The sequence below is a fragment of the Carettochelys insculpta genome, chromosome 5, assembly GCF_033958435.1.
Source record: "Carettochelys insculpta isolate YL-2023 chromosome 5, ASM3395843v1, whole genome shotgun sequence".
NCBI classification, from domain to species: domain Eukaryota; kingdom Metazoa; phylum Chordata; order Testudines; family Carettochelyidae; genus Carettochelys; species Carettochelys insculpta.
In genome coordinates, this window is record NC_134141.1 from 10339090 (window position 1) to 10363190 (window position 24101).

Sequence of the window (24101 nt, forward strand, 5' to 3'; positions counted from 1 at the left end):
ACGTCACGGTCACGTGGGTGAGGCGGGGCACCGCGGAGCTCTCTGGGGGATGTAGTTCGCGCGGGGGCGAGCGGCCCCTGATAGTACGAGGCTGCGGGTGGTGCGCGGAATTCGATTTAGCGCGCGGGTCCCCGGCTGTCAAGAGCGCCTGCTGGCCAGTTGAGGTGAAGGGGCGGGGGGGGAGCGCTCTGGCCTGGTCCTTGGGCTGCGGGTCTTGGGCTGCAAGGGGCGGGACAGCTCCGCGCTTTGAGCGTTGTCCTGCGAAACCCAGGGGTGTGAGGTCAGCCCTTGAGGAGGCTGTTTCGGAATCAGGGCAAGTAGACGTCAGGGCTGGTACTTGGTCGTGCTGGACTAGATGACCTCCAAGGTCCCTTCCAGTTCCATCAGACGTGCATTAAGAGGGGACTTCAGGTGTAGGGGGGCACTCAGGGTGGGGGGTAGGGACAGGGGGAGGTAAGGGCTCCGGACAGTGGTGTGGGCCTTGGCGGGGGGGCAGGAGGTGATTCTGAGTTGGGGGGAGACTGAGCTGGGGAGCGAGCGTTGGCTCCAGGTCAGCAGTGCCGAAGCAGGCTGCTCCTAACATGGCAGCGGTAGGTCATTAAGGAGCATACTCCCCTTTCTTTTCTGCGTATCTTCTGATCTTTGCCATGTATCGTAGTTTGTCTCTACAGGGAACATATAGCAATCCCGCAATCCCGTTAATCTGCCCGTAATTTGTGGAAGATAGGGAATGGTTGTGGTTTATGTAGCCAAACAATTTATGTGGGTGTGATAAAGAGGTTCTAAATACTGGACTCTTAGTGGCTTCACATGAGTTGAATTTGCAAGTACCTTGTAAAAACGACTGGAACGGAGAATGACTGAGTTTCATGCAGTTTCTTATATACTGATGGAGTGCCTCAATTTCAGGGAGACAGCGTAAATGTGTAACACAGTGGCTACGTCTACACATGTACACTACATTGAAATAGCTTAAACATAAAAGAAAAATTGTTTGAAAGATCACTGTATGTACCAACATGAGTTCAGTTCCTGAGCTTTCAAGTACATAATAGAGATGTTGATCTTGTGGCTGTAAAATTTGTTTAGAATTTAGGCTATGGTGACAGTCCAAAATCCAAATCCAGGTTGATCCAGCTAATGACTGGGATCTTTAATGTGGTGGTTTAGGTTTCCCCTGTATGAACCTCAAGTAGATGTGAGACCGTACGTCACTGTCTGCTAGAAAGGGGAACCAGGAGATCCTGCAATCTCATTTCTTACCGCTCGCAGCTTTCCGCATGAACTTCCAATCCATAGGAGACAAAAAGGATCAGGACCCAAAGGGCTACATATACTTGTAGCTGCTCCTCTGCTCTGTGCCCGAGAGAGTACACTAGCCTTTTGATGTAATCTCAGGATAATTAACATAAGGTCATTTATATACTAAGCAGCTATCCAGAAACTTTAAAGAGACAAAACAGTGGTCATGTAGCACTTTAAAAGACTAACAAAATAATTTATTAGGTGATGAGCTTTCGTGGGACAGACCCACTTCTTCAGATCACAGCCATAACAGAATAGACTCAATATATAAAGCACAGAGGTCCAAAAATTGTTATCAAGGTTGGCAAATCAAAAGCGCAAAGGGAGGAGGGGTGTGTGGGGGGGGAGTGGAGTCACTGTTTAAAGAGACATGTTGACATTGACATTATTTGTCCAAGATTCATCTGAATGTTAACATTCCCGTTTGATCTGTGACTCAACAGTTATACATATAGACTGGAACTTTCTGTTTACAGGGTTAGCAGCTGTAAGTAAACACATCTTATTTCTAACAATACAGTAACAGAGAAGGAGCCGTGTTAGTCTATATAGTATCAAAACAAAAAAAGCAGTCAAGTAGCACTTGAAAGACTAACAAAATAATTTATTAGGTGAGCTTTCATGGGACAGACCACTTTTTCAGACCATAACCATACCAGAACAGACTCAATATTTAAGGCACAGAGAACCAAAACAGTAATCAAAGTTGACAAATCAGAATAAATAAATAAATAAATAAAATAAAATGATCAAGGTGAGCAAATCAGAGAGCAGAGGGGCGGGGAATGTCTGTTTTGTGCCCATTAAGTCTTTGTCTGTATTGGACAGACTTCAAACTCTCTCAGACAAAACAAAAAGCAGTCAAGCAGCACTTTAAAGACTAGCAAAATCATTTATTAGGTAAGCTTTCGTGGGACAGACCCACTTCTTCAGACCATAGCCATACCAAAACAGACTCAATACTTAAGGCACAGAGAACCAAACACAGTAATCAAGGAGGACAAATCAGAAAAAAAAAATAGGAAGGTAAGCAAATCAGAGAGTGTAGGGGTCGGGGGGAAAGGTCAAGAATTAGATTAAGCCAAGTATGCAGATGAGGTCCTACAGTGACTCAGAAAATTCCCATCCCGGTTCAAACCACGTGTTAATGTGCCGAATTTGAATATAAAAGACAGCTCGGCTGTTTCCCTTTGAATAGCAGTGCAAAAATTATTTTTCAGTAACACTCATACTCTTAAGTCATTACTTAATGAATGTACTCATCACCTAATGATGTACTCTTAAGTCATTACTTAATGAATTTGTACTCATCACCTAATAAATTATTTTGTTAGTCTTTAAAGTGCTACTTGATTGCTTTTTTGTTCTAACAATACAGGTTTGCATTTCAAAGTTCTAGTCTAATTAGTAGTGAATGGCCTTAATAATTATTTATGTACTTTTCTTTCAGGCCTCTATAAATTGATTCTAGCTCATTTCTGGGGATTGTTTAATGTTTTCTGGCCTTATGGCTTACTTAGCACAAATTCTGTTGCTGTGGTTACAGCAATGATCTGTAGGTTTTTATCTTAATCGGATAACCCAGGGGTGGAGAATCTATGTCCCATAGCTTCCCTGGATCTGGCCTACAAGGCTTTTAGTTCCCACTGGAGGAGCATGAGCTGACTCTGGCCCTCGAGCTGGAGTGTCTGTGCTGGCCAGCTTGCACCACTGTGTGTCTGTTGTGGGGCAGCTCCAATCCTCACAGTTCTGCTCCTGGCAAGCCTGTGCCAGACTCAGTCTGCAGGTTCTGCCTGGCAGTTAGGAAAATGGCTGTGTGCCATATGGGGAAGTGCTCCATGCAGGCACAAACACCCAGCCTTGCTCCCATTGGCTGAATCGTGGCCGTTGGGAGAAGTGAGGGTTGGTACTAGTGGGGAGCACTTTCTGTAGCATGCAGGGTCCCTCCCCCACAGGCTGTGCCCCCATTCCCTGCCCACTCCCAGACTCCTGTACCCTCCCTGCTGCCTAGATCTCTCACCCCCACCCTGCTCCTGCATCCCGTTCCAGACTTCTCATACCCACCCTCAGCCTGCTCCTGCACCCTCCCACCCAGACCCCAGACCCTCATTCTCAGCTCATTCCTGCACCCTGCCTCCTCCCCAGGCCCCACATCCGCACCCCACCTCCCCTCTGCAATCCACAGTAATGGGCTCCCCTCTGCAATCCACAGAAAAAGGGGACAGATTAGGACAGAGGTGGGTGGGGAAAGGACGAGAGGGAGGCTGCCAGTGAATCTCTTGGTTTGCCTGGGCTCACCCCGTTTTTTTTGGAAGCAGCTCCTTCCTAAAGAGAATGTGAGTTGAATTCAACCACATTTGGACTTTGGAGGTGTAAAACTCTTTCTGCAGCTTTATAGCTCAAGGAATTTTCACAATAGCCCTGCAGGAAGCAATGGGAAAGAGGACAGAGACTAATTTGCCGTGAGACAGGCTCATATTCGAGGACAGAGAAGTTACAGCTATTTGTGAAGACTACAGCGTGCAGGGGAGACGTGGGCTTAAAGGTTAGTGCAAAACTGCTGAGCACGGGGGTGCTAAGGTTTTAAAAGCTTATGTTCATGGCTAAGGCTGCAGAGAGGCATGTAAGTGCTTTTGAAAATCTCACTCAGTGCCTGACTCTTAGGGTTTCCATATCAAAACAAAAAAGCAGTCCAGTAGCAGTTTAAAGACTAACAAAATAACTTATTAGGTGATGAGCTTTTGTGGGACAGGCCCACTTCTTCAGGGTCTGTCCCATGAAAGCTCATCACCTAAGAAGTTATTTTGTTAGTCTTTAAAGTGCTACTGGACTGCTTTTTTGTTTTCATAGTATATAGACTAGCACGGCTATCTCTCTTTTACTATTCAACATGCCAGGGTTTCCATATATGACATTTCAAAAAAAGAGGACATCTCTGAGAGGGGGTGTATTTGTCTCTATCTACCAACTCATGTTGTGTTAATGTACTCTACATACTATAACACAAACTATATGACACAATTTTTTTTTTCTCTTTGGTCCTCTGTACTTATGTAAGTCAGTCTGTGCTGGAAATGAAATTGATCTGAAGAAGTTGGTCTATCCCACTAAAGCTGGTCACTGAATTGTTATCAAATAAATCATTTTAGTCAGTCTTTAAAGTGCTACATTTCTGCTGGTTTGTTTTGTTGGAGTACAGACTAACACGGCTAACTCTCTGATACTAAACTATAACACAGTGTCTCTCAACCTTTTTTAATAAAAAAAAAAATATATAAGTACACCCAGACTTCTCTCACATACTCCTAAGGGTATGCGTACCACAGGTTGAGCAACATGGTCATAATACAATCCGAGGTTTCAAACAAGTGCCATTCAACCTTTCCAGAGTACTGTATCTTTTCAGGGGTCAGATTTGCTTTTCATTCCACCAAGTTACACCTCACTTGAAATCTGCTTACTTACAAAAACATGCAAAAATATCACAGAAGACTGCTACTGAAAACTTGCTGACTTTCTTCCGTCTTCTTATTAAACAAATAAAGTGGAATAGAAATTTTGTACTTACATTTCAGTGTAAGGCATATGAAGCAGCAGAAACAAGTCACTGAATGGATTTTTAGAGTGTAGTGACTTTACTAACATTTTTTTTTGTAGCTGGTCGTAAAACTAGGCAACTATCTAGATGAGTTGATGTACCCCCTAGAAACCTCAGTGTTCCTCAAGAGTATATGTACCCTTGGTTGAGAAACACTGCTATAGCACATTAAAACACATTAATACAACTTGAGTTGTTAGACACTGATACAGATACACTCCCTCTCAGGGGTGTCTTCTTTTTTATATAGTATCCCTCCATGGACTTCAATGACAGTTGCATCATCATGTCCCTAAACACCTACTTAAAAATGTTCAGAAGTTACAGGGAAGTTTGTTGCTTCCCAAGCCAGGAGAGGGAAGAGACGTCTGCTGGCAGAAGCTGTGACAAGAGCTTAGTGTGCACCTGTAGGGGTGAAGGCTGGTGTGTGGGCCTACTTGGTAGGTATGTGGGCCTGCAGTGTTCCCTGCAAGCTGCGCACTTGGGCAGCCACTCACGAGAGTTTCAAATGCCACCCAGCTGACCAGCAGAGCCTCCTCAGCAAGTTTCTAGCTGTTTGTGTTTCTACTAATGGTACACATTCACGCATGCCTCAGTGGACATACATTTATTAGGCACATGGATGGACAAAATGCACACATGAATGGAAAAGGTGAGACGGACCATTGTTCACAGGATGTCTTTGTGCATGTGTTAGCAAAAAATGAAGAGAGAGAACTCCCCTGTGTACTTGACTTAAACCCTTGTACTCTGAGCGGAGCACATATCATCTTACAAGTCTCCTCCACTTCCCTCTGTATCAAGACAAAACTTCTAGCTGACTCCAGGAGTACCCCAGTTCTCGTTCAGTCTCAGTAAATGTTCTTCATGTTGTCTGAGGTCTTCCTCTTCTGTGTTTTACTTGTGGGTTCCATGTGAAAGCTTGATGGGCTATGCTGGAAGATCATTTTCTGCGAGTGTGGCCTAGCCATCCCCATTCTCTACTCTTGATTTGAACATCAAGTGGTTCTTGCTCTGTTCCAAAACTCCTCATTTGTGACAAACTCTTGCCATTTGATGCAAAGGATGTACCTCAGGCATCTGTTTCTGAATGTCTTTAGCTATGATTTGAAGACTTTTTAGTATGCCAGGTCTCACATCCATCCAAGAGCACACTCTTCCCATTAGTGTTGAAGATCTGCAGTTTTGTCTTTGCAGATATTATTTGTGAACTCCATATGGGATTAAGAATCTTGAATGCAGCAGTTGTTTTCCCTATTCGGGCATTGATATCCTTGTCTGTTTCTCCATCTCTGCCCATACGGCTATCACTTGCGTACTATGTGCTTCAAAATGTGAATCCAGCCTTAGAGCTGGTCATGTACATTTCTTTTCCAACCTTATAATTCTAATAGCGGTTTTCCCACACCTACTTCCTATTTCAGCACATTCTAGTTTAGCTGTTGGTATTCCTAATTTCATCCTCACCTCTCTCCTGGTTTCCCAGGTCCCTAAGAACTCTCGGCAGCTCCTGCTTGAGCAATGATCAGTCTCACAGTCACCCCGAAGATATCCCTTGCTGACGAACCACTGAAAATCCAGGTTGCTGGCTTGCCTCCGCACAAGCTGGTGACTCTCCAAGCCTCACTGACTGATGAGAAAGGGGTGTTCTTCTGCTCCCGAGCGTTCTACTGGTCAGATATGGATGGCAAGGTGGACCTGGAGCAGGCTGCTGCCACGGGAGGGGATTACGTTGGGGTGCAGCCCATGGGTCTGTTCCATACTCTGAAGCCACAAAAGCTGTTCTACAGGTTAATGAAGAGGAATGTGATGGAGAGTCCCTTCCACATCCACTTGGCCTTGTTCGATGAATTTCACCTGTTTGCCTCACCCCACGATCAACCTGTGGCCAGCCAGACAGTGGAGAGGTGGTATGTAGCACCCGGAGTGCAGCGGGTCCAGATAAGGGGCAGCAGAATCCGTGGAGCTCTCTTTCTCCCTTCAGGTGAGAGAATCACCATCTCCTCAGTTCTAGAGCTGGGTGAATGAGTCATAAAAATAGACTTTATTCAGCCAACGTTGCTTTTTTCTGTTCATGAATTTTCTGCCGGCTGATTGCTGTCTTCCCCAATGTATTTGTTTGCTAAATACTTTCTATGAATAATTCCTGGCCTGGAGATTGTTCACAAACAGCTGGTCATGAGCTGGGCCCTTGGGCAACATGTAGTGGTAAGGCTGACTCTGTGTTTGTGGAAGGGTTGGGACCTTTGGTGGAAGGGGTGGGGCTGAGGGAGTCAGACCTACCACCATCCAAATAGCCTAGTGGGCTCCCCTCTCCCTACCCTGCCAGCCCTCAGAGATGGCCAGAGCATGTGGTGCTCTGGTGGTGATTCTAAAGGGCTCAGGGCTCCAGCCACCACCACCGCTGCCGCAGTAGCAATGGCAGCTGGGAGGAAGCCCCGGGTAGTGAGTTATTGTTAGACTTTCTGGGATTTATTTTTTCATACTGTGCACCCTGTGCCAGTCAGGATTACAGAGCTCTTTGGGATGCAACATCTTGCCTGGGCTCCACATCACAGCTGCAGAAGGACTGTTGTCCTAGATTACTAGATGATTCACCTGAAAGTAGGAAGGCAGATCTCAGAGTTCTGCTTTGATCCCAAGAGTAGGTGATGAGAGGTAAGAATGGGAATGGCTGGGTTCATGGGCATTGTTAGCTACTGCCAATGATTCCCCCGCTAAGAATTTGGACATTGAATCCACCTTTTTTTCCCATTGTTTCTTTCTTCAGTTTTCATTCCTTTTTTCTTCCTTGTTCTCCTCAGGGGAAGGTCCTTTTCCAGGGCTCATTGACATGTTTGGTGGTGTAGGTGGACTTATTGAATTCCGAGCCAGCCTCCTTGCCAGTCGGGGCTTTGCTGCACTGGCCTTAGCTTACTTTGCATATGAAGACCTGCCCATTTATCTAGATAAGGTGGATCTGGAATATTTTGAGGAAGCTGCCAGCATGCTCTTGGGACATCCAAAGGTACTTTCTGCTTACAGATAAATTCTCTATCTTTTCTTCCGAAAGCAACCACTGCTGAAGAAAGCCAACAAACCTCTGTGGGCTGCAACTTGTGTGACTAAGGATCCAACGACACTGCAAAAACAGTATATTCTTAACTTGGGTTTTCAAACCCAGGTTAAAACACCAGTGAGGTCACAGCAAGGTGGCTTTTAACTCAGGCTAGAAACTCAAGAGTTCAGCCCCGTCCTCCCTTATTGGCTTTGACAGGCGCTACTGAGTCGAGTCAATACCTGAATGGCTGTTTTGTCACTGCTGTTTTAACCCGAGTTAGCTAATGGTGGTGAACTAACCCAAGTTAAGAACACAACTTTTTATTTATTTGTTTGTTTATTTTTGCAGTACAGACATACCTTGAAATACTGCATAGGCCATCTTGCAATTCTCTGCATGCCCCTCTTTCAAGAGGGTGTTCTTTCCCACTGTCACTCCTGCCTGTGAGGACAAAGGTGCGTAGGGCTACCACATCTGAACTTTCAGAAGAGCAGGATATCCAAGGGAGAGTGTATCTGTATCAGTATCTACCAACTCACGTTGTATCAACGTGTTACATATACTATGGGAACCAGCACCGATGGAGGTTGAGGTAGGACCCAGCCTGGGGGAAGCTCCACCAGAGCACATGGTGGTGTGTAGTGGTCTGGATCCCCACTGCCTGGTTCCTGGTGAGAGCTGTTATTAGGACCCCGGACTGGGGCGCAGTGGAGTGGGTGGGCCTGTGTCCCCCCTGCCCCTTTCCCTATATATACTATAACACATTAGTACAACGTGGGTTGGTAGATACTGACACAGCTACACTCCCTCTCAGGGGTGTCCTCTTTTTTGAAAGTTCAAATACAGTAACCCAAAATACAAGTTTTGTTCTCATCCAGTTGAGTTTGCCCAGAGAGGTACTCCAGATGCCATCTTATCTTTGATCTTCTACATAAATCACTCTCTTCTCTGCTTCACAGAATGGGGCACTCTTGGCTCGGTAGAAAAATGAGCTCTGTGATCAAAGAGCAACGCAGCCTGTCATTTGAGTCTCACCAACATTAGGCCTTACAAATTGTTATTGAGCAAGACAATAGTCAAGACCCCAGGCTTTTTATCTTATTTTGGGGGGTTGACTGGGGTGTGGGAAGAGAATAAATGGGCTTTCCATGGGAGATGGACTACACAGGAACTCATCTAAACTCCTGTTGATGGATAACAAGTGTAGTGGTGCAACCCTGTTCGATTTCCCCTCTTGGTATGATTTAACATCACTTGGTCGTGGCCCCAGCCTGCCACCTGAAATGTCCACCCAGCTATCAAAAAGCACATATGGAACCGAAATTTTAAAAAAAGGAGGTGGTGGTGGTATGGAGAGCTAATTTCCAAGGTAATTATGCCAGCCACATTAAAACAAGAGAAAATAGGGAGCAGAGATGTAACTGGAGAGGGAGCTAGCAAGATGGACATTTGTAATTACTATTTATTGTACATTTAATATAATAGCACAAATGCCACAATGGCTGAATATTTGTAGATCTCTAACTGGCCATGTACAGGTATAGTCCTGATGTTAGCATAATTTAAGAGTAGAATGGCCAATATCCATCTTTCCAATGGATGTCTGTTAGATGCTTATGTTACTGGCTCTTACAAGTGAAGGTCCAGAGCTTGATGCTGGCCACACTAAATAGGCATAGATAGGACCGTCATGGGATCAGAGAATTGGAGTCATGAATGGGAAGAAGAAACTCAGAGGCTGGACGTTAAACGTTTAACACATTTCTTTATGGTGTGTTTTCAGGTGAGCGGGGCAGGAGTTGGTGTCGTTGCCACCTGCAAAGGGGCTGAGATTGCACTAGCTATGGCAACGTTCCTACCACAGATCACAGCTACCGTCTGCATTAACAGCACCAATGCCGTACATGGGACTGAACTGCGCTACCGCGATCTCTACATCAGCCCCATACCATATGAATTTGGGTGTGTCCAGATCATGCCGCTGGGCCTGCTGTCTTTGTCCAGTGTCATGGGGGACACTCAAGCAGAGGCCAATCAAGGGAGCATCATCCCCATTGAAAAGGCACGGGGCCAGATTCTCTTTGTCGTGGGAGAAAGTGACCAGAATTACAACAGCAAAGCCTATGCTGAGGAAGCGATGGAAAGGATGAGGAGGCATGGGAGAAAGAACTGCACCCTGTTGTCTTACCCGGGCGCTGGGCACCTGATAGAGCCCCCAGGGTCCCCATTCTGCCTCGGCTCACACAGTCCCAATTTCCCCTTGCCCTTGATGTGGGGAGGTGAAGCCCAAGCTCATGCGGCAGCACAGGAACATTCTTGGAGAGAGATCCAAAAATTCCTCTGGTGCCACCTCCGCCCCACAAGAGGCAGCAAACTCTGAGAGTGAGGCCTGGAGTCATGTCCTCCAAAACTGATCAAGACCCATTGGACCAGCTTTTGAGCGCTGGGTATCAATGGAAAGAAAATGTGCCTTCGAGGTACCAGGGTGAAGTTCCAAACGCTATGTGCCCAGCCTCTCTTGTCGGCCTGCAGACGGGAAACACAAATGCACAAACAAGAATGATTCAGAATAGTAGAAGGTGGACGTGTGCAGGGGGCCTGATCCAGCTCCCACCAGCAGTGGTGGGAACTGGGAGAGGCGAGGGACTGCGCCTCTAGGGGAAGGGGTAGCGGGGCACAGGCCCACTCGCTCCAGTGCGCCCCAGCCCGGGGTCCTAAGAACAGCTCTCACCAGAACCGGGCAGTGGGGATCCAGACCACAAAACACCACCATGGGCTCTGGTGGAGCTTCTCCTGGGCTGGTTCCCACCCAGAGTCCTTGGGGAGGTTGGGAAGGAAGATATCCTCGGGGTATGTAACCGTGGGCAGGTCTGGCCACATGGTCATCTCCGTGTCATGTGGGTAGTGGACTGCACACAGGACTGTAGGCCCCAACAGGTCCGAAGGCTTGGGGTAACTGGCAGTGGGTAGGCTCCCAGGCTCAGGCCAGTCCTGCTCCTTGGGGTAACTGGCAGCAGGGAGACTCACGGGTACCGGCAGGTCTGGGCCCTTGGGGTAGCCAGCAGCAGGTAGGCTCCCTGGCTTGGGCTCGTCCTGGGCCACGGGTCCAGGTAGGTTCAAGAACTCAGGGTAGTGGGCCAAAGGCAGGCTTGGTTGCAGCCCTATGGTTTGGTCAGTGCATCTGGTCAATTGCCCTGGCCAGTCTGGCTTTCTGGGTTGGCCTTTTGGCTCCTCTGGCCAAAAACCTCTGGTCTGTTCAGCAGCCGGCTTTTTAATGAGCCCTGGGCCTTGCCTCACCTCTGGTACTTCTGGTCCCAGGTGCAGCTTACTGTGGGGCAGGGTGCAGGCATTCTGGAACACACCCCCCCAAAGGTCTCTGAGAGGTCCCCTCTGCTTCCTACTCAGGGGAAGACCATTGCACCTCATTACTCCTCCATTCATCCGTGCCAGGGAATCCATGGAAGAAGTTTTCCCACTTACCTGCACTGGGATAGAACCTGTAAGAGACAGGATCCCTTTGGATCTGCCTTACCCCGTTGAGAAACGTGGTTCTCTCTCATCAGTTTTTTAAACAGCTATTTCAGAGAGCAGGTTAGAGCACAGGTTGGTCACATGTATGATAGAGGCCAAACCATTTTCAGCAGAAGTGGGGGGGAACACCACTTCGTGAGAGTCTTTGCGAGAAAGTCATCTTCTTCCTGAGACAGTGAGGTGTAGGGGCCTGCTTAGATGCCTGCTGAAGTCAGTGGAAATACCCAAGACTCAAGTGTGGGAAACCTTAGACCCGAGAGAGAGAGAGAGAGAGAGAGAGAGACTCATTAACTCTAAAATCTACCCCCAACGTCTATATGCTGCCACTTCCAAGGCAAAAAGTCAATCCTGAAGATAATGCCAAACCAGAATAGTCATACATAAGGCAGGACACAAAGAACCATCTCACTGTTTCTTCAAAACAACAAATGACAGAATCCTGGATACAATTTGTTTGCAACTTTTTTCATCTTTTAAGAAAAAAAAATATATACAAAAAAGCCAACAAGAAACAACTTGGAAGAGTCGGGTAAACATTCTGTCCAACGTACAGAAAGAGGCTCCATTTTTTTTTAAAAGGGACATACTTCAGTGATCACCGTGCTAGAAAGATGAGAAGCAGGAAAACCCTCAGAACAAGTAATCACCACACAGTGAAACTGTTGCTCTCTTTCTGGCTCTCCATAGTTAATGTTAACAACACTGCTCAAAGTGTAAAAAAGCAGGTTTGTTACCTCTGTGTTTTACCAAAAAAAAATAAAAATAAAAGGCAGACGTGGCTCTTATGGACAGTGCCAGTAATTTTTATGGAGCATTGGCACCTCTGAATGAACACAGCGTGCCAGACCCCCAGCACATCATCGGGCCGAACTGACCTCTTGATCTCCTTTGTCCTGATCCCAAATAACTCCACTGACTTGAGCTGTTCTGCTTTTCATTTGCATTCACGTAACTTAAGGACACAGACTGTGAGTGAAAGGTTCATGTGGTGACACTATGATGCCATTACGAAACACTGATCCTTGCACCTATGAAAAATCCTGTGCGAATCCACAATAATGCCCTCAAGTTCCTGTGGTCTGCCCTTAAATATGCACCTCTGACTTCAAGTAGGAGTTGTGTGCGTGTGTATATCTGAAGGCAGAATTGGGTCCTGCACCAATGCTCTTGCCTACTGGAGGACCCTGGGCCCCCACTGCAGAATTTTTAAAGTGACCAACTTATTCTCACACCTTAAAAACTAACAGGTAGATCTGTGCACAAACTTTTGTGGACAAAACCCCACTTTGTGAGCTGCATGCACATGGCCTGGTGAGACACATGGCCATGCATCTGACAAAGTGGGATTTACCCATGAAAGCTTATGCCCAAATCAGTCTGGTGCCACAGGACACCTCATTTTTGCAGATACAGATTAACATGGCTACCCCTCTGATAGCTATCATTGTAGCTATTCTCTTAGAACTAGCACGTTTTCCTCCTCTCGCAACTCAATCAGGCTCTGATTCAGCAAAATCCTTAAACATCTTTCTAACTTTAAGTACAAAGTGTTCCATCAGTTGGACTATTCCCAGATTAAAGATAAGCACATTCTAAAGTAACTGGTTGGATCACAGCCAGAGAGTTTATTACTAGTCAGTACTCTTCAGACTAGATTCCTGATCTAAGCCAAATCTGAAGTATCTTTATGCAGTGCCTACAGATTTACACTAATGTTCTTGAGATCAGAATCCCCCCGTTTGTCAGAAGTGTTTCCTATGATAACAGAAAGTAAAAGTGAATTATTATAATTATTTTATTTCAATGTATATAAAACAAAAAAAGTCTGTGTACAAATATCACAAAACAACATCAACGGTTTCATAGATGTAGTTCCTCAGTCCACACTTTAAAGGAGAAAAGAGGTTGGGTTCTTTTTTCATTTGTTTTTTGTTTAAATTCTGGCATAAATATATTAAAGCTGACAAAAGAAATCAGGGCAAGCTACAGCACTTCCTCAGACCAAAAATGTACAAAACATCAGCCTCTAACTAGACATAACATAATACTGGTCGTCACAGTTGGACATTTAGTAACTGTGTGTCTCAGAGCGTTGTACTGAAGGTTCATAAAAAATAGCTTCTCTTGCCATCTTCCAGTTCAGGTTACTTCGGTCATAGAGGCAGAGTGATTCTGCAGAGAGAAATGCAGACACAGGAAAGTTTTGATTGTACATTTTGATTAGAGCCTCCAGATCATAGTTTCCCAAACAGGGAGGCGTGAAGAAATTCTAATGGGGGGTGTGAGGTGATCCAGCCCCCCCATCATATACCCCAACTGAAGAAGGATCCGGCCTTTGCCTCTGGCTCTCAGCTCCTGCCATTTTACACGTGTGACCCAGCGGAGCCTCTACAAAAAGCAGGCAGCCGGCGAAGACCACTTGGAGCTGGCTGCCTCCTGCAAAGATGACTGAGTGTGGGTTGGGGAGGAGGAGGAGGAGGAGGATGGGGTTAGATGTGAGGCGGAGGGTACCTGGCTTGGGGGAGGGGGACAGAGATGAGATAAGAATGGGGGGCTGGTGGTGCCTGGTTTTGGGGGAGGAGAGGGGCTTGGGTGGGTGGCTCACAGGGCTTGTGGGGCTCAGGTGGGCTGCTCACAGGGCTTGTGGGACTCTGGCTTGGGTGGCTGGCCCTGGCATCGCAGGGCTCAGGTGGGTGGATGGCCCCAACAGCATGGGGTTTGGGTGGCTCGGGATGGCAGGCAGGCAGGCAGCTGGCCCTGGCAGCGTGGGGCTTGGGCAAGCAGCTTAGGTGGCAGACCCTTGGCTGGAGCAGGCGGCTGGTCCTAGCAGTGCAGGGTTCAGGTGGCTGGTGGGCAGGCAGGCAGCTGGCAGTGCAAGTCTCAGGTGGGTGGGTGGTTGGTGTGGGCAGCTCTGGCAGCTGGCTTGGGGCTCAGTCAGCTGGGGGGCACCAGGCATCCGTAGGGGCCAAGAAAAAATGACTTGTGCTTATTTTTAATTTTAAATAACATTGTTATATCAAGTTATGTTTATTTTAAATTACAAATTGAATTTTTTGTTAAAAGGGGGAGCATGGAAGATGGTAAACAAGATGTGGGGGGGATGAAGGTTTCTCAAAACTCAAATGGGGGGGGCGTGATGCCCAAAGGTTTGGGAACCCCTGCTCTAGATACTTGATGAGAAGGAGAAAACTAGCTACCAATGTATCAAGAAATATCGTTAATCGTTAATCTCTTGAGCAGCCTTCCAGTTATAGCGTTCTATGATTAAGAGTGTAAAAAGATCACGGCAAAGGAAATGGGGAAAAAAAAAACAAACAAAAAAAACCTCTTCACTGGGTTTTAGACCAGGCTTTTTGGCAATTCTTACACCCAGCAGGAAGACTTTGGCCTCCTTTATTTATGCCACGTATGTTAAAAGCCCCAGATATCTATCTGTGTCTGAAAAGACAAAGCACTACTGTTTTCATGTACACTGTCACTATGCTCACCAGGCTGCTCCTTCTGCATATGTATGTGCATTCTTACATACCTGTGTGTGCGTCTGTGCATATTCCCTTTCAAGCTGGTCAAAAATTTTCCATCCCAACCTTTTCAACTGGAAAACATTTTATCTGACTCAATAAAGATTTTCCTGAAAAGTGCCCTCCCTTCCCTGTGTAAAATGTTTGAATTTTTCATTTAAGAACAGAAAACCCCCAAGCTGAACATTTTTGGCTTACAGTGTTTTGACAGAAAGTCAAAATTTTCCTCAAGGAAAAAAAATCCCCCCTTTGCCAGCCAGCTGTAATTGCTGGACACAATTTCATTTCTACAGAATGCAGTGCCATTCTCTTAAGTACTAGCGTTACTTGAACAGGAACAACATGTAGGGCCCAACAAGCATATTTTGAAGCAAAAGACTTATGTTATGCAGCCTGGAAGAAGTTAACAAATAAACTTCAGCGTCTTTGTTTTCCCAGTAATTACGGGCGGGTCAAAATTTTCTCGGTTACGTTGTACACACAATGGAAGTGAAAAGGTTATCTTCATCCTGCATTATTCAGTTGCAAACAAGTTGGAAATTTGTTTTTCTCCCACTGAGTCAGAGGAGCTTGCTAGTTATTATTGTTTGATTCTTGTGTCCTGGAAGGTACAGGAGATCTGTGCAAAGGCTGAACTACTCTAAACCGGAACCCTCTCAGCCGGCAACATCTGTAATCTGGCATGATTTTAGTTAGTCAGAAAAACACTTACCATGGGTGTGGCTAAGTTTCCCATGGCCCCATAAAGTTTGCTTCCACCCACCAATGCTGTCTCTCACTGTTCTGTGCTGCTCAGCTGTAATTTACCCCTAAATGTCTTCTGAGAGGCCAGTAAGCAGTGGAAGTGTCCGTAATGTGCTAGACAATATTGACCTCCCATGGGCTGTCAAATTCTCTTGTTTGGCACTGGTCAGGTCCCAAAAGTGCCAGATTAGAGAGGCTCAACCTGCATGAACACCAAAACTGAAAGGTCAGCTAGCAGAGCCTGCTGTTTCTTTTCCAGCTCTCTCATAAGGGAGGGTTAAGAGCTTGGGGTTACCCCACAGGGAGACATCCCAAGTGTGTTGGCCTGGGTTCTAAAAGGGGTTTTCTCACTTCGGTGGTGACGGTTACCTTCCAAGGTCAGGGAATCTGTGACCTTGGAAAGCTATTAAGTAGAAGCTATAGAGGGCAAGGTATTTTAAGGTCTCTTTTGGGCCCCCAACTTCTGCACGCTGACTGTCAGAGTGGGGAAACAGCCTTGACGTCTGTCTGAGCAACCCAATGGCCGATGAAGAGGAGGTGTGAGAGCTCAGGATCAGTCCCAGCGTTAGGAACACTGCGTCCATGTGTATCCCCATTCCAGCTGGTCACAAATTTTTCATCCAAACCTTTTCAATGGAAAATTGGGGGTTGACTAAATGAAGATTTTACTGAAAAGTGTCCCACTCCCATCCCTACCTCAAATGCTTGCATACATACGGGAGCGTCAGACGTAAGGGAAAGAGCAGCCCTGTATTGAGAGAGTCCTAAAGTATAATGGAATGGAACTCTCTGCCTTTCTCCCCTATTTTTCTGCCCAAGCACACAAGAAAAGGGTCGACCTTTAATCCCCATGCAACAGGTGTGAAGATTCATTGTCACTGATTGCATATGCTAAACCCTGCCTCTTCGGCAGATCTGAGTGTGTGGCAGCTGAAATTGACCAGGCTGGGACACAAGGGATATATTAGTAGATATGCCAAATGGAACAAACTCATCTCTGGTATAACTCCACTGCCTTTGGAGACCCTACAGCTGCGTGTTTAAAGCGAGGCCTGACAATGTTTCTGATGACTGTCTGTGACCGGCGGGGCTGACAGTCACAGCATGGCAGGGGGCACAGGCTCTACATCCTTGAAGGGGTGGGGTCCAAGGTAGAAGGGGTGGGGCAGGGCACAGTGCAGTCAGCCCTTAGCGCTGACCCTCCCCCAGCTACACGTAACAGCACTGACACAGCAGTTCAAAGGTGCCCAGAGCTCACGCTGCCACTGCTCTGGGCCCCTTTGAAACGCCAGGCCCCTGTGCAGCTGTCCCCAGGCCAGTCTGTGACTGAGGGATTTACGGTACCTGTGCACTCAAAGTCTCCAGGGGACTTTCCACTCTTGGGAAAGCCATGAGGGGCATCCCTCGGGGATCTTCAGGCTTCGGTTTAGAAGGAGCTCCACGTGTTCCTTTAAAATTATGGACAACACACATTCCCTGCATGAGACGGAGAAAAGAGCTATGTCACCATATAACCTCCGCCAGTGAGTGCTAACTAGCACCCTTCCTTTCAAGCACTGACTCGGGACAATAATTGCAGGTCTGGGCTCAAATTCGTCCCAAGTTCGGGGTATGTCCATCCAGGGCTTTGATTGCAAACCATCCCCTTATCAGAGCTGAACTACTAGCAAGGTGACTGACGTGGCTGGGAGCAAGGGGCTCTCTCAGCCATTCAGCCTGCGTAATTGTCACCTGTTGATATGAACCATTCTCATTGTTATTACGTCTAGAGAGCAGAAGCCTTGATGATAATTGTGTTGATCTCTTAGCCCCACCAATGATAATTTGCCCTACCCTCTATAGGCTGCATTTTGCATCATCATACATGGTTCCCAGAGAAGCAAAATTCAGGACTTTCCAGTCCATTGAAAGTGCAGGGATCACTCCTGGATGACACCAGTCTCAACTGGTCACCATTTAAAACACAGAATGTGTCCGTATCATGCCTACTCAAGGATATGCTTGTACATTCCATGCGCGATATTTGCACCCTGCCTGCGTGATGCTGGTTCGTAAGGGGCCGGGGTATTTCTGAACAGATGTTTCCCCAGAGTGGCGTTGTTTCAGACCATCCAGGTCACGCAGCAGCACTCTGGGGCTATCTTCGTTTCTAGGTAGGGGTGGGGCCAACGCCAGAAGAGGCGGGGCCTACGGCAGTCAGCCCTTGGCAGCGCTCAGAGCACAGCGCTGGCTTCTCTCTCCCTCCCCCCATTCACTTCTCAGAGTCATGTGGAGTAGTTCAGTTCTGATAAGGCCACTGCTACTACAGCCTCAGTGGTGACTGGAGCTCCAGGCCCATTTAAAACACCAGCTGGTTTCCTAAGCATTCAAAGGCAGAGGATTCTGGAAGCGTTGTGATTAATTTTAGTTAATTCAGTGGAATTGGGCACATTTATTAGTAATACTACATGAATTCACCATAGGAAGGGAAAAAGCATGCGGTAAATCGCCAGTCAAGCACAACATCGAAACCCTCCATGCCCAGCTAACGAGGGACCAAGAAATCTGGTGTCTCACCCCGGAAGATGCCGTTCCTGGACCTTGTGAGCATCCCAGACCCATTGGCCTTTGGTGAGGAGTCCCTGTCTGCCATCACTGACTACCCCACATCCCCTCGTGGCACGCAGAACCACCTCAAACCCCCAGATCTCAAATGCCGAGTGGGAGATAAGTCAGTCTCCCCGACTGGCTGTGCAGCTGGGCCTATCCGAGTCTCCTCTCTGTTACACCTGTTTTAGGTCTGTATAACTGCCCGGTAACCAGGGTGGGAAACCAGGTTCTTTGTTCAGACCTTTATACGCACCCAAAGTAAGATCCAGAATCCCACATCTGCCAAACTACAGACAGCCAACGAAGCTGCGAAGTACAGGTGCCATGAATCTCCCAGAGAGCAGCCTTGGGAGAGCCCCGGGCTTGCTGCGCTCTACTGCACACCAGATGTGCCTCCCCAGGAAGGCTGAAGAGTCAGCACTTTGCAGTGACTAAAATAATACGGAACTGTGTGTAGATACGAGCCCTATTAATTAATAGCAACCCGATTTCATGTTAGGGTCTGTTCTGAAGAGAAATCTAATTAGATATCACTAGAATTAGCCATGATGGAGTTGTGGGCTGAGTAATCAGGTTTGAGAGACAAACATTGAACTATTAAGTGAATTCTTCTTTGCCTTCAGCTTGCTCTGCCATTGGGTGGGAGATCAGCTTACCAGAAACAACGCTACTGCGCTTCCCAAGATGAAGCCGGCGATCACATCCGAACAGTGGTTTCGATACTCAGAAACTCGATTGAGCCCGGTGAGGAAGGCGGCACAGAGGGTCCCCAAACACAGCACGGGCTTTGCTAGTCTGCTGCTCTTTGTTTTAATTGTGCTTGTGATGTACATCTGAAACACAGCACAGGCCACACATCAAAGGACTCAGACAAACATACAGGTGATGTTTCAGCTACGCATACTAGGGCAAGCAGGAACATGACAAACCTGATGGTCTGAATCCCTGAATTCTCTGGGAGTTGTGTAGCACAGGAGGGGGCTCAGAATGGGAAACAGATGGCTTCCACATGTCTAACATCCACTCATCCATATGCAGTGATAGGGCAGCCAGGGTTGGTATAAAAAGGGCACAAAAGTTCCATTGGCTGCCAAAGTTGCACAATCATTTGCACGTGAGCAGCTGAACACTTGCGTTGCATAGAGGTTACTGAATGTGTGTGAGAGTCAGAGGCGTCCATCCAACCAGAAGCAAATTCCCAATTTTTGCAAACTCACAAACTTGGAGGGCAAGTGAGTAGCAGCAGTTTCAAAACCAGAGCCTGGGTGTTAAGAAGCAACCAGTCAGGCCATTTTTTTTCCTGCAAGGGCCTTTGTTTTGACTTTGGGACTTAAATAAGTGGCAGATGAGGAAAAGAGTAGGGGAGGGTTGATTGGTTTTTTAAACAAACCAGAACTCTGAAAATGTAATTACATGGTAAGAAGTTTTCCTGTGCTCCAAAATATCTATTCATTAAACTCCATGAGCTGCGTCAGCTCATTTTAGAGTCATTTTTGACAAAGCAAATAAACCACGGGAGATGCAATTAACAGCCCTGCACTAATTTCAGAGCCTGTGATTACAGGAGTAGTATGAATACAAAAGATACTGTAACAACAAACAAAATTTGACAGCATAATGATAACCAAGTAAACACAACAGATTCCTCCTCCGAGATCAGTTAAGTGTGAATTTCCTTCAAACACTGCTTGGCTTTGTTCAGCAAAGCAAACGCATCAGTTGTGCTATTAGTTTGCTTATCAAAAATGTCTCCAGGAACAGATTTCTCTAGTATGCCCCATGGTTGTTAGGAGTCAAAGGGATTTTATCATGGGAGTGGGATGATCAGGACAATACAACTGTAATATGCCTTGGTAAGGTATGCTGTGTCCTACAAGTTACTAGCTTGTAAATGGAGCTGAGCCACACCATATGGGCTGGATCCAAGGAAACAGCCAAAGGAGGGTTTGCAAATTCATAGACGCACCTCATGATCTAGATCAGGGGTCAGCAACCTTCCTGAGGCACAGCACTGAGATTTGACCTTTTAATCTCTATGGTCCGAGTGCCACGGATATATTTTAAAGTCGCTAATAGTCCTGCTTACAACAGCTGCATCAATAAACAAATGAAGATGCAGCGGGTTAGTGTTTAGATGGTGGTTGGTAACGTTAGCTGGTCTTTCGTCAATCCACAGGCAGCCGGGCTTTAAGCAAGGTCCCGGCTGCAGGTGGGAGAAGGGGTGGGACTCAGTTCCCACCTAGCATGCCAATGACAATCAGCTCATGTGCCAGTCTTGGCACATGCGCTGGGTATTGCTGACCCCTGATTTAGAAAGCAGGAATGTTCCTTTGCTAGCCACTGTGTAATGCTGAGGGCTGGTCAAAAATTTTCCATCACGGAAAACTGGGTTTTCACCAAAATCAAACCATATCATGGAAGATTCCATCTTTTCTTGGAAGAAAAATAGAGGGGTTAGGTGTTTTTGGGTGGGAAACTAAAATTCCTGAATCTGAAAATACACTGATTTTCAGCCAGTATTTTCCAGATGCCTAAAGCTAAAAGGCAGACAGCGCAAGAGTGGTGCACAATTTAGATATTTCAGTTTTCTGGCAATTCTGAAAAATCAGGAAAAATGTTTCAGGTCTACCCTCAATTTTTTTTTTTCCAAATTTTCAATGAATCAGAAAGTTGGCCGGAAAAACCCGCTTTAAGTCATAACCTTGTTTTGACTGAAAAAGTAGTCATGTACCACTTTAAAAGACTAACAAAATAATGTATTAGGTGATTGTTAGTCTTTAAATTGCTGCATTGTTAGTCTTTAAAGTGCTGCATGACTGCTTTTTTGTTTGTGAAGATACAGACTAACATGGCAACCTCTCTGTTTTGATTGGGTATTTTAACATGTATTTTTTTTAAAAAGAGAAAAAGCAATTTCTAAAGCTATGTTTTGAATGCAACAAAATATTTTGACTTTTTTGGACACTTAATTTTCCAACGTGGACAATTTTGTGGAATACATGTGAATTTGCAACATCCTTTGATATCACCAAATTTGGTAAGTAAACAGTTTTGTCTGAAAAATGTCACAAATCCCTAAATTACACATATAAACTGAAATATAACGTTACTCTGATTAAGTAAGTGTGCTTCTTTGAATTACAAGCCTCAGTGATTGTAATTTTTTTCAAAGGCCAAACACACAGAAAACCTCCAGCTACAGCACAAATTTAAAATAGGTGCTGTACAATTACAAATGACGAGTAATGGTCAAGAAGGGACACAAGGGGGTGCTCTGGGTCCACTGTTGGATGGATAAACTGGAATGAAATTAGCCCTTGTTACAAATTACCAATTTGTTGTACAGCTTTCTGTTGAAAACAATGGAGAACAGGGTAGCAAAATAAAGTATGTTTGTAGGAATAGTCGCACCGTTCTTTTCTCCTTGCCATCTCTGACTTGACCGAACAGTTCGAAGTATCAACCAGACCTCAAAACTGAATTGCATGACCAGTGTTCCTCCCTAAACCCCTAACCCAAGTTCTGCCACAGTGATTTTAAAATGCCCCGAGGACCTTATCAGCTCTTGAAAGTAATAGTTCAGCTCTAATGTGATAACTGACAATTCTATACTTTAGAAAACATTCATTTGTTTTCAGGGAGCAGGGGATGTCTCGTGTAATTATTCACCTAGGAAAATGACAGGACGTTATGGATGGGGCAGGTGTTCTGGATTTAATAAGATCTAGACCCAATAGTCTAAACTTGCAAAAAGGTGCATCTTTTAACAGTGAGAACAGACTGCCAAAGGAGGTGCGACTGTCTCTATCCACAGAGGCTTTAAATCAAGACTCATTTTTTTCCCTAAAAGGCTAACTTCCTGAACAGTCCCATTGATTTACAGGCATGCTTGCCGATCGATATGCTACTCCGCCCAAGCAGAGGAGCCCAAATCTAGTCCACTGCAATGAATGGCAAAACTACAGGCTGAACCTCTCTTGTCCAGCAACATCCGTAATCCAGCATGATTTTAGTTAGCTGGATGACCACTTATCATGGTGTGGCCCTGTTTCCCGTGGTGCCATAAAGCTTGTCTACAGCCACCACTCCTGGCTCTCAGTGTTCTGTGCTGTTGTTTAGCTCTAATTTACTCCTATATGTCTTCTGAGAGCCCAATAAGCAGTGGAAGTGTTGGTAATACCATCTGACCATACAGACCTCCCATGGTCCAGCAAATTCTCTGGTTCAGCACTGGTCAGGTCCCAAGGGTGTCAGACTTCAGAGGTTCAACCTGTACCAGCATTTTCAATAATGACATAGCCCTTACTGTACCACTCATCTGGTCCTACACAAACTGTGACTAGTCTTATGTTATAGTATGACACTAATATTGCCAGAGAAAAACAAAGGCAGATGATGTGTTTAGAGGGGCTTTTGCCGACCTTGAATTTTCCCCACATGGCAGGAAAGCACCATCTCCTTTATACTGTACAGTAAGGACCCAATCTTACCTTTATTATGCTGGCAAAATTGCAACACTGCCTGTAATGGGACATACAAGAAGTCCTGTGGCACCAAATAGACTAACAGATATTTTGGAGCATAAGCTTTTGTGGGCAAAGACCCGCTTCGTCAGATGCGTGGGGAAGTGGGTTTCAGAGGAGTACGTAAATTGAAATGCTCCTCTGAACCCCACCCCACTGCGCCCATGAAAGCTGATGCTCCAAATATCTGTTAGTCTATAAGCTGCCACCAGACTTCTTGTCCTCGAAGATATAGACTAACACGGCTACCCCTCTGATACTTGTAATGGGACATGTGCTTGAACAAGGAATTTATGCCGAGAGAGGACTAAATTTCAGACTAAGCAAACAAGACTCTCTTCAAAACAGCAATACTTTGCACTTGATATTCTACAGACACTGACTAACTCGCTAACCCATGAGGTAGGGGAATATATTATCAGAATTTTACAGGTCAGGAAGCTGAGGCAGAGCTTAAGTGGTTCACCCTAGGCCTCATAAAGTCAGTGGCACAGCTGGGATTAGAACTCCATGCGAAACAGGCCACCATGCCTCTAGATAACAAAGCTCTTCACTGGGAAAGCAATGGAAGTTGCACTTGCTTACACCAGAATTGCATTCACCCTCTGAAAAATGAAGGGCTCTTTCCCATAATGCATATACAAAAGAAAAAAATATGTCTGAGATTAAAGGAGACAGTAGCTATAGCAACTGAAACCCGCCATGGGAACTGGCGGATAGCACAGGCACTCACCGTGGCATAAAGGGCCGAGTAGATGCTCAAAGCAGCATGTTTGGAGGGAAAGGATCTCCTGGCCTTTTCAATCACCTCCAGGTCCCCGGTGCAGATATTCCCGTTGTTTATGAACTGGTGGTGGGCTCGGCAGTCGCTCCCCGTGTAGTTGGGTTTACACACCGTCAGGAAGTATGGAGCCAAGTTCCCAGTGACTACCTGGCCAGCATTTACAAATATGTCAGTGGCAAAAAGTCCAAATGCAAACACTCCTGTGAAGAGGTTAAAAATAATAAATAATTATTCACAAATGTTGGAAACACTCTTGGAGCATGAGACGAATAGAAGTAATGAGAGACAGAGGCCAAACCCTGTGGTCTTTACTTCAGCAAACTCTCTCTGACATCAGTGGAAGTCTTGCCTATGACTTTGATTCAGGAAAGCGCTTGAGTGTCTGCTTAACTTTAAGAATGTGCTTAGCTCCGCGTCAGTCCCGTTGAGAACAAGCCTCCAGTTAAGCAGAGACTTCAGTGCTTTC

The 24101-nt window shown here is 46.0% G+C and overlaps 2 protein-coding genes across 6 annotated transcripts in view; one reads left to right on the forward strand and one right to left on the reverse strand.

The window, feature by feature from the left end:
* The first annotated feature begins 70 nt into the window (after window positions 1-70).
* Window positions 71-11620, forward strand: BAAT (bile acid-CoA:amino acid N-acyltransferase). 2 transcript variants are annotated; one of them, XM_074994653.1, is made up of 5 exons: window positions 71-164; window positions 3725-3850; window positions 6390-6887; window positions 7708-7910; window positions 9727-11620. In XM_074994653.1, exons 3-5 carry the CDS (start codon window positions 6425-6427, stop codon window positions 10321-10323), a joined length of 1263 nt encoding a protein of 420 aa, XP_074850754.1. In that variant the 5' UTR covers window positions 71-164; window positions 3725-3850; window positions 6390-6424; the 3' UTR covers window positions 10324-11620. The 2 variants fall into 2 exon arrangements, with proteins under 2 accessions (XP_074850754.1, XP_074850753.1); XM_074994652.1 differs by lacking the exon at window positions 3725-3850 and having other exon boundaries at window positions 77-164.
* Window positions 11621-13291: 1671 nt separating this feature from the next.
* PLPPR1 (phospholipid phosphatase related 1) overlaps window positions 13292-24101 on the reverse strand; it is a 142540-nt gene continuing 131730 nt past the window's right edge. For 3 of the 4 annotated variants that reach the window (XM_074994656.1, XM_074994655.1, XM_074994657.1), the window contains exons 4-7: window positions 23585-23835; window positions 18985-19161; window positions 17084-17215; window positions 13292-13646 (exon numbers count right to left, since the gene is read on the reverse strand). In XM_074994656.1, the coding sequence (XP_074850757.1) occupies window positions 13614-13646; window positions 17084-17215; window positions 18985-19161; window positions 23585-23835 (593 nt within the window). In that variant the 3' untranslated portion in view covers window positions 13292-13613. The remainder of the gene's footprint in view (window positions 13647-17083; window positions 17216-18984; window positions 19162-23584; window positions 23836-24101) is intronic. The other variant, XM_074994654.1, reaches the window with a different exon arrangement.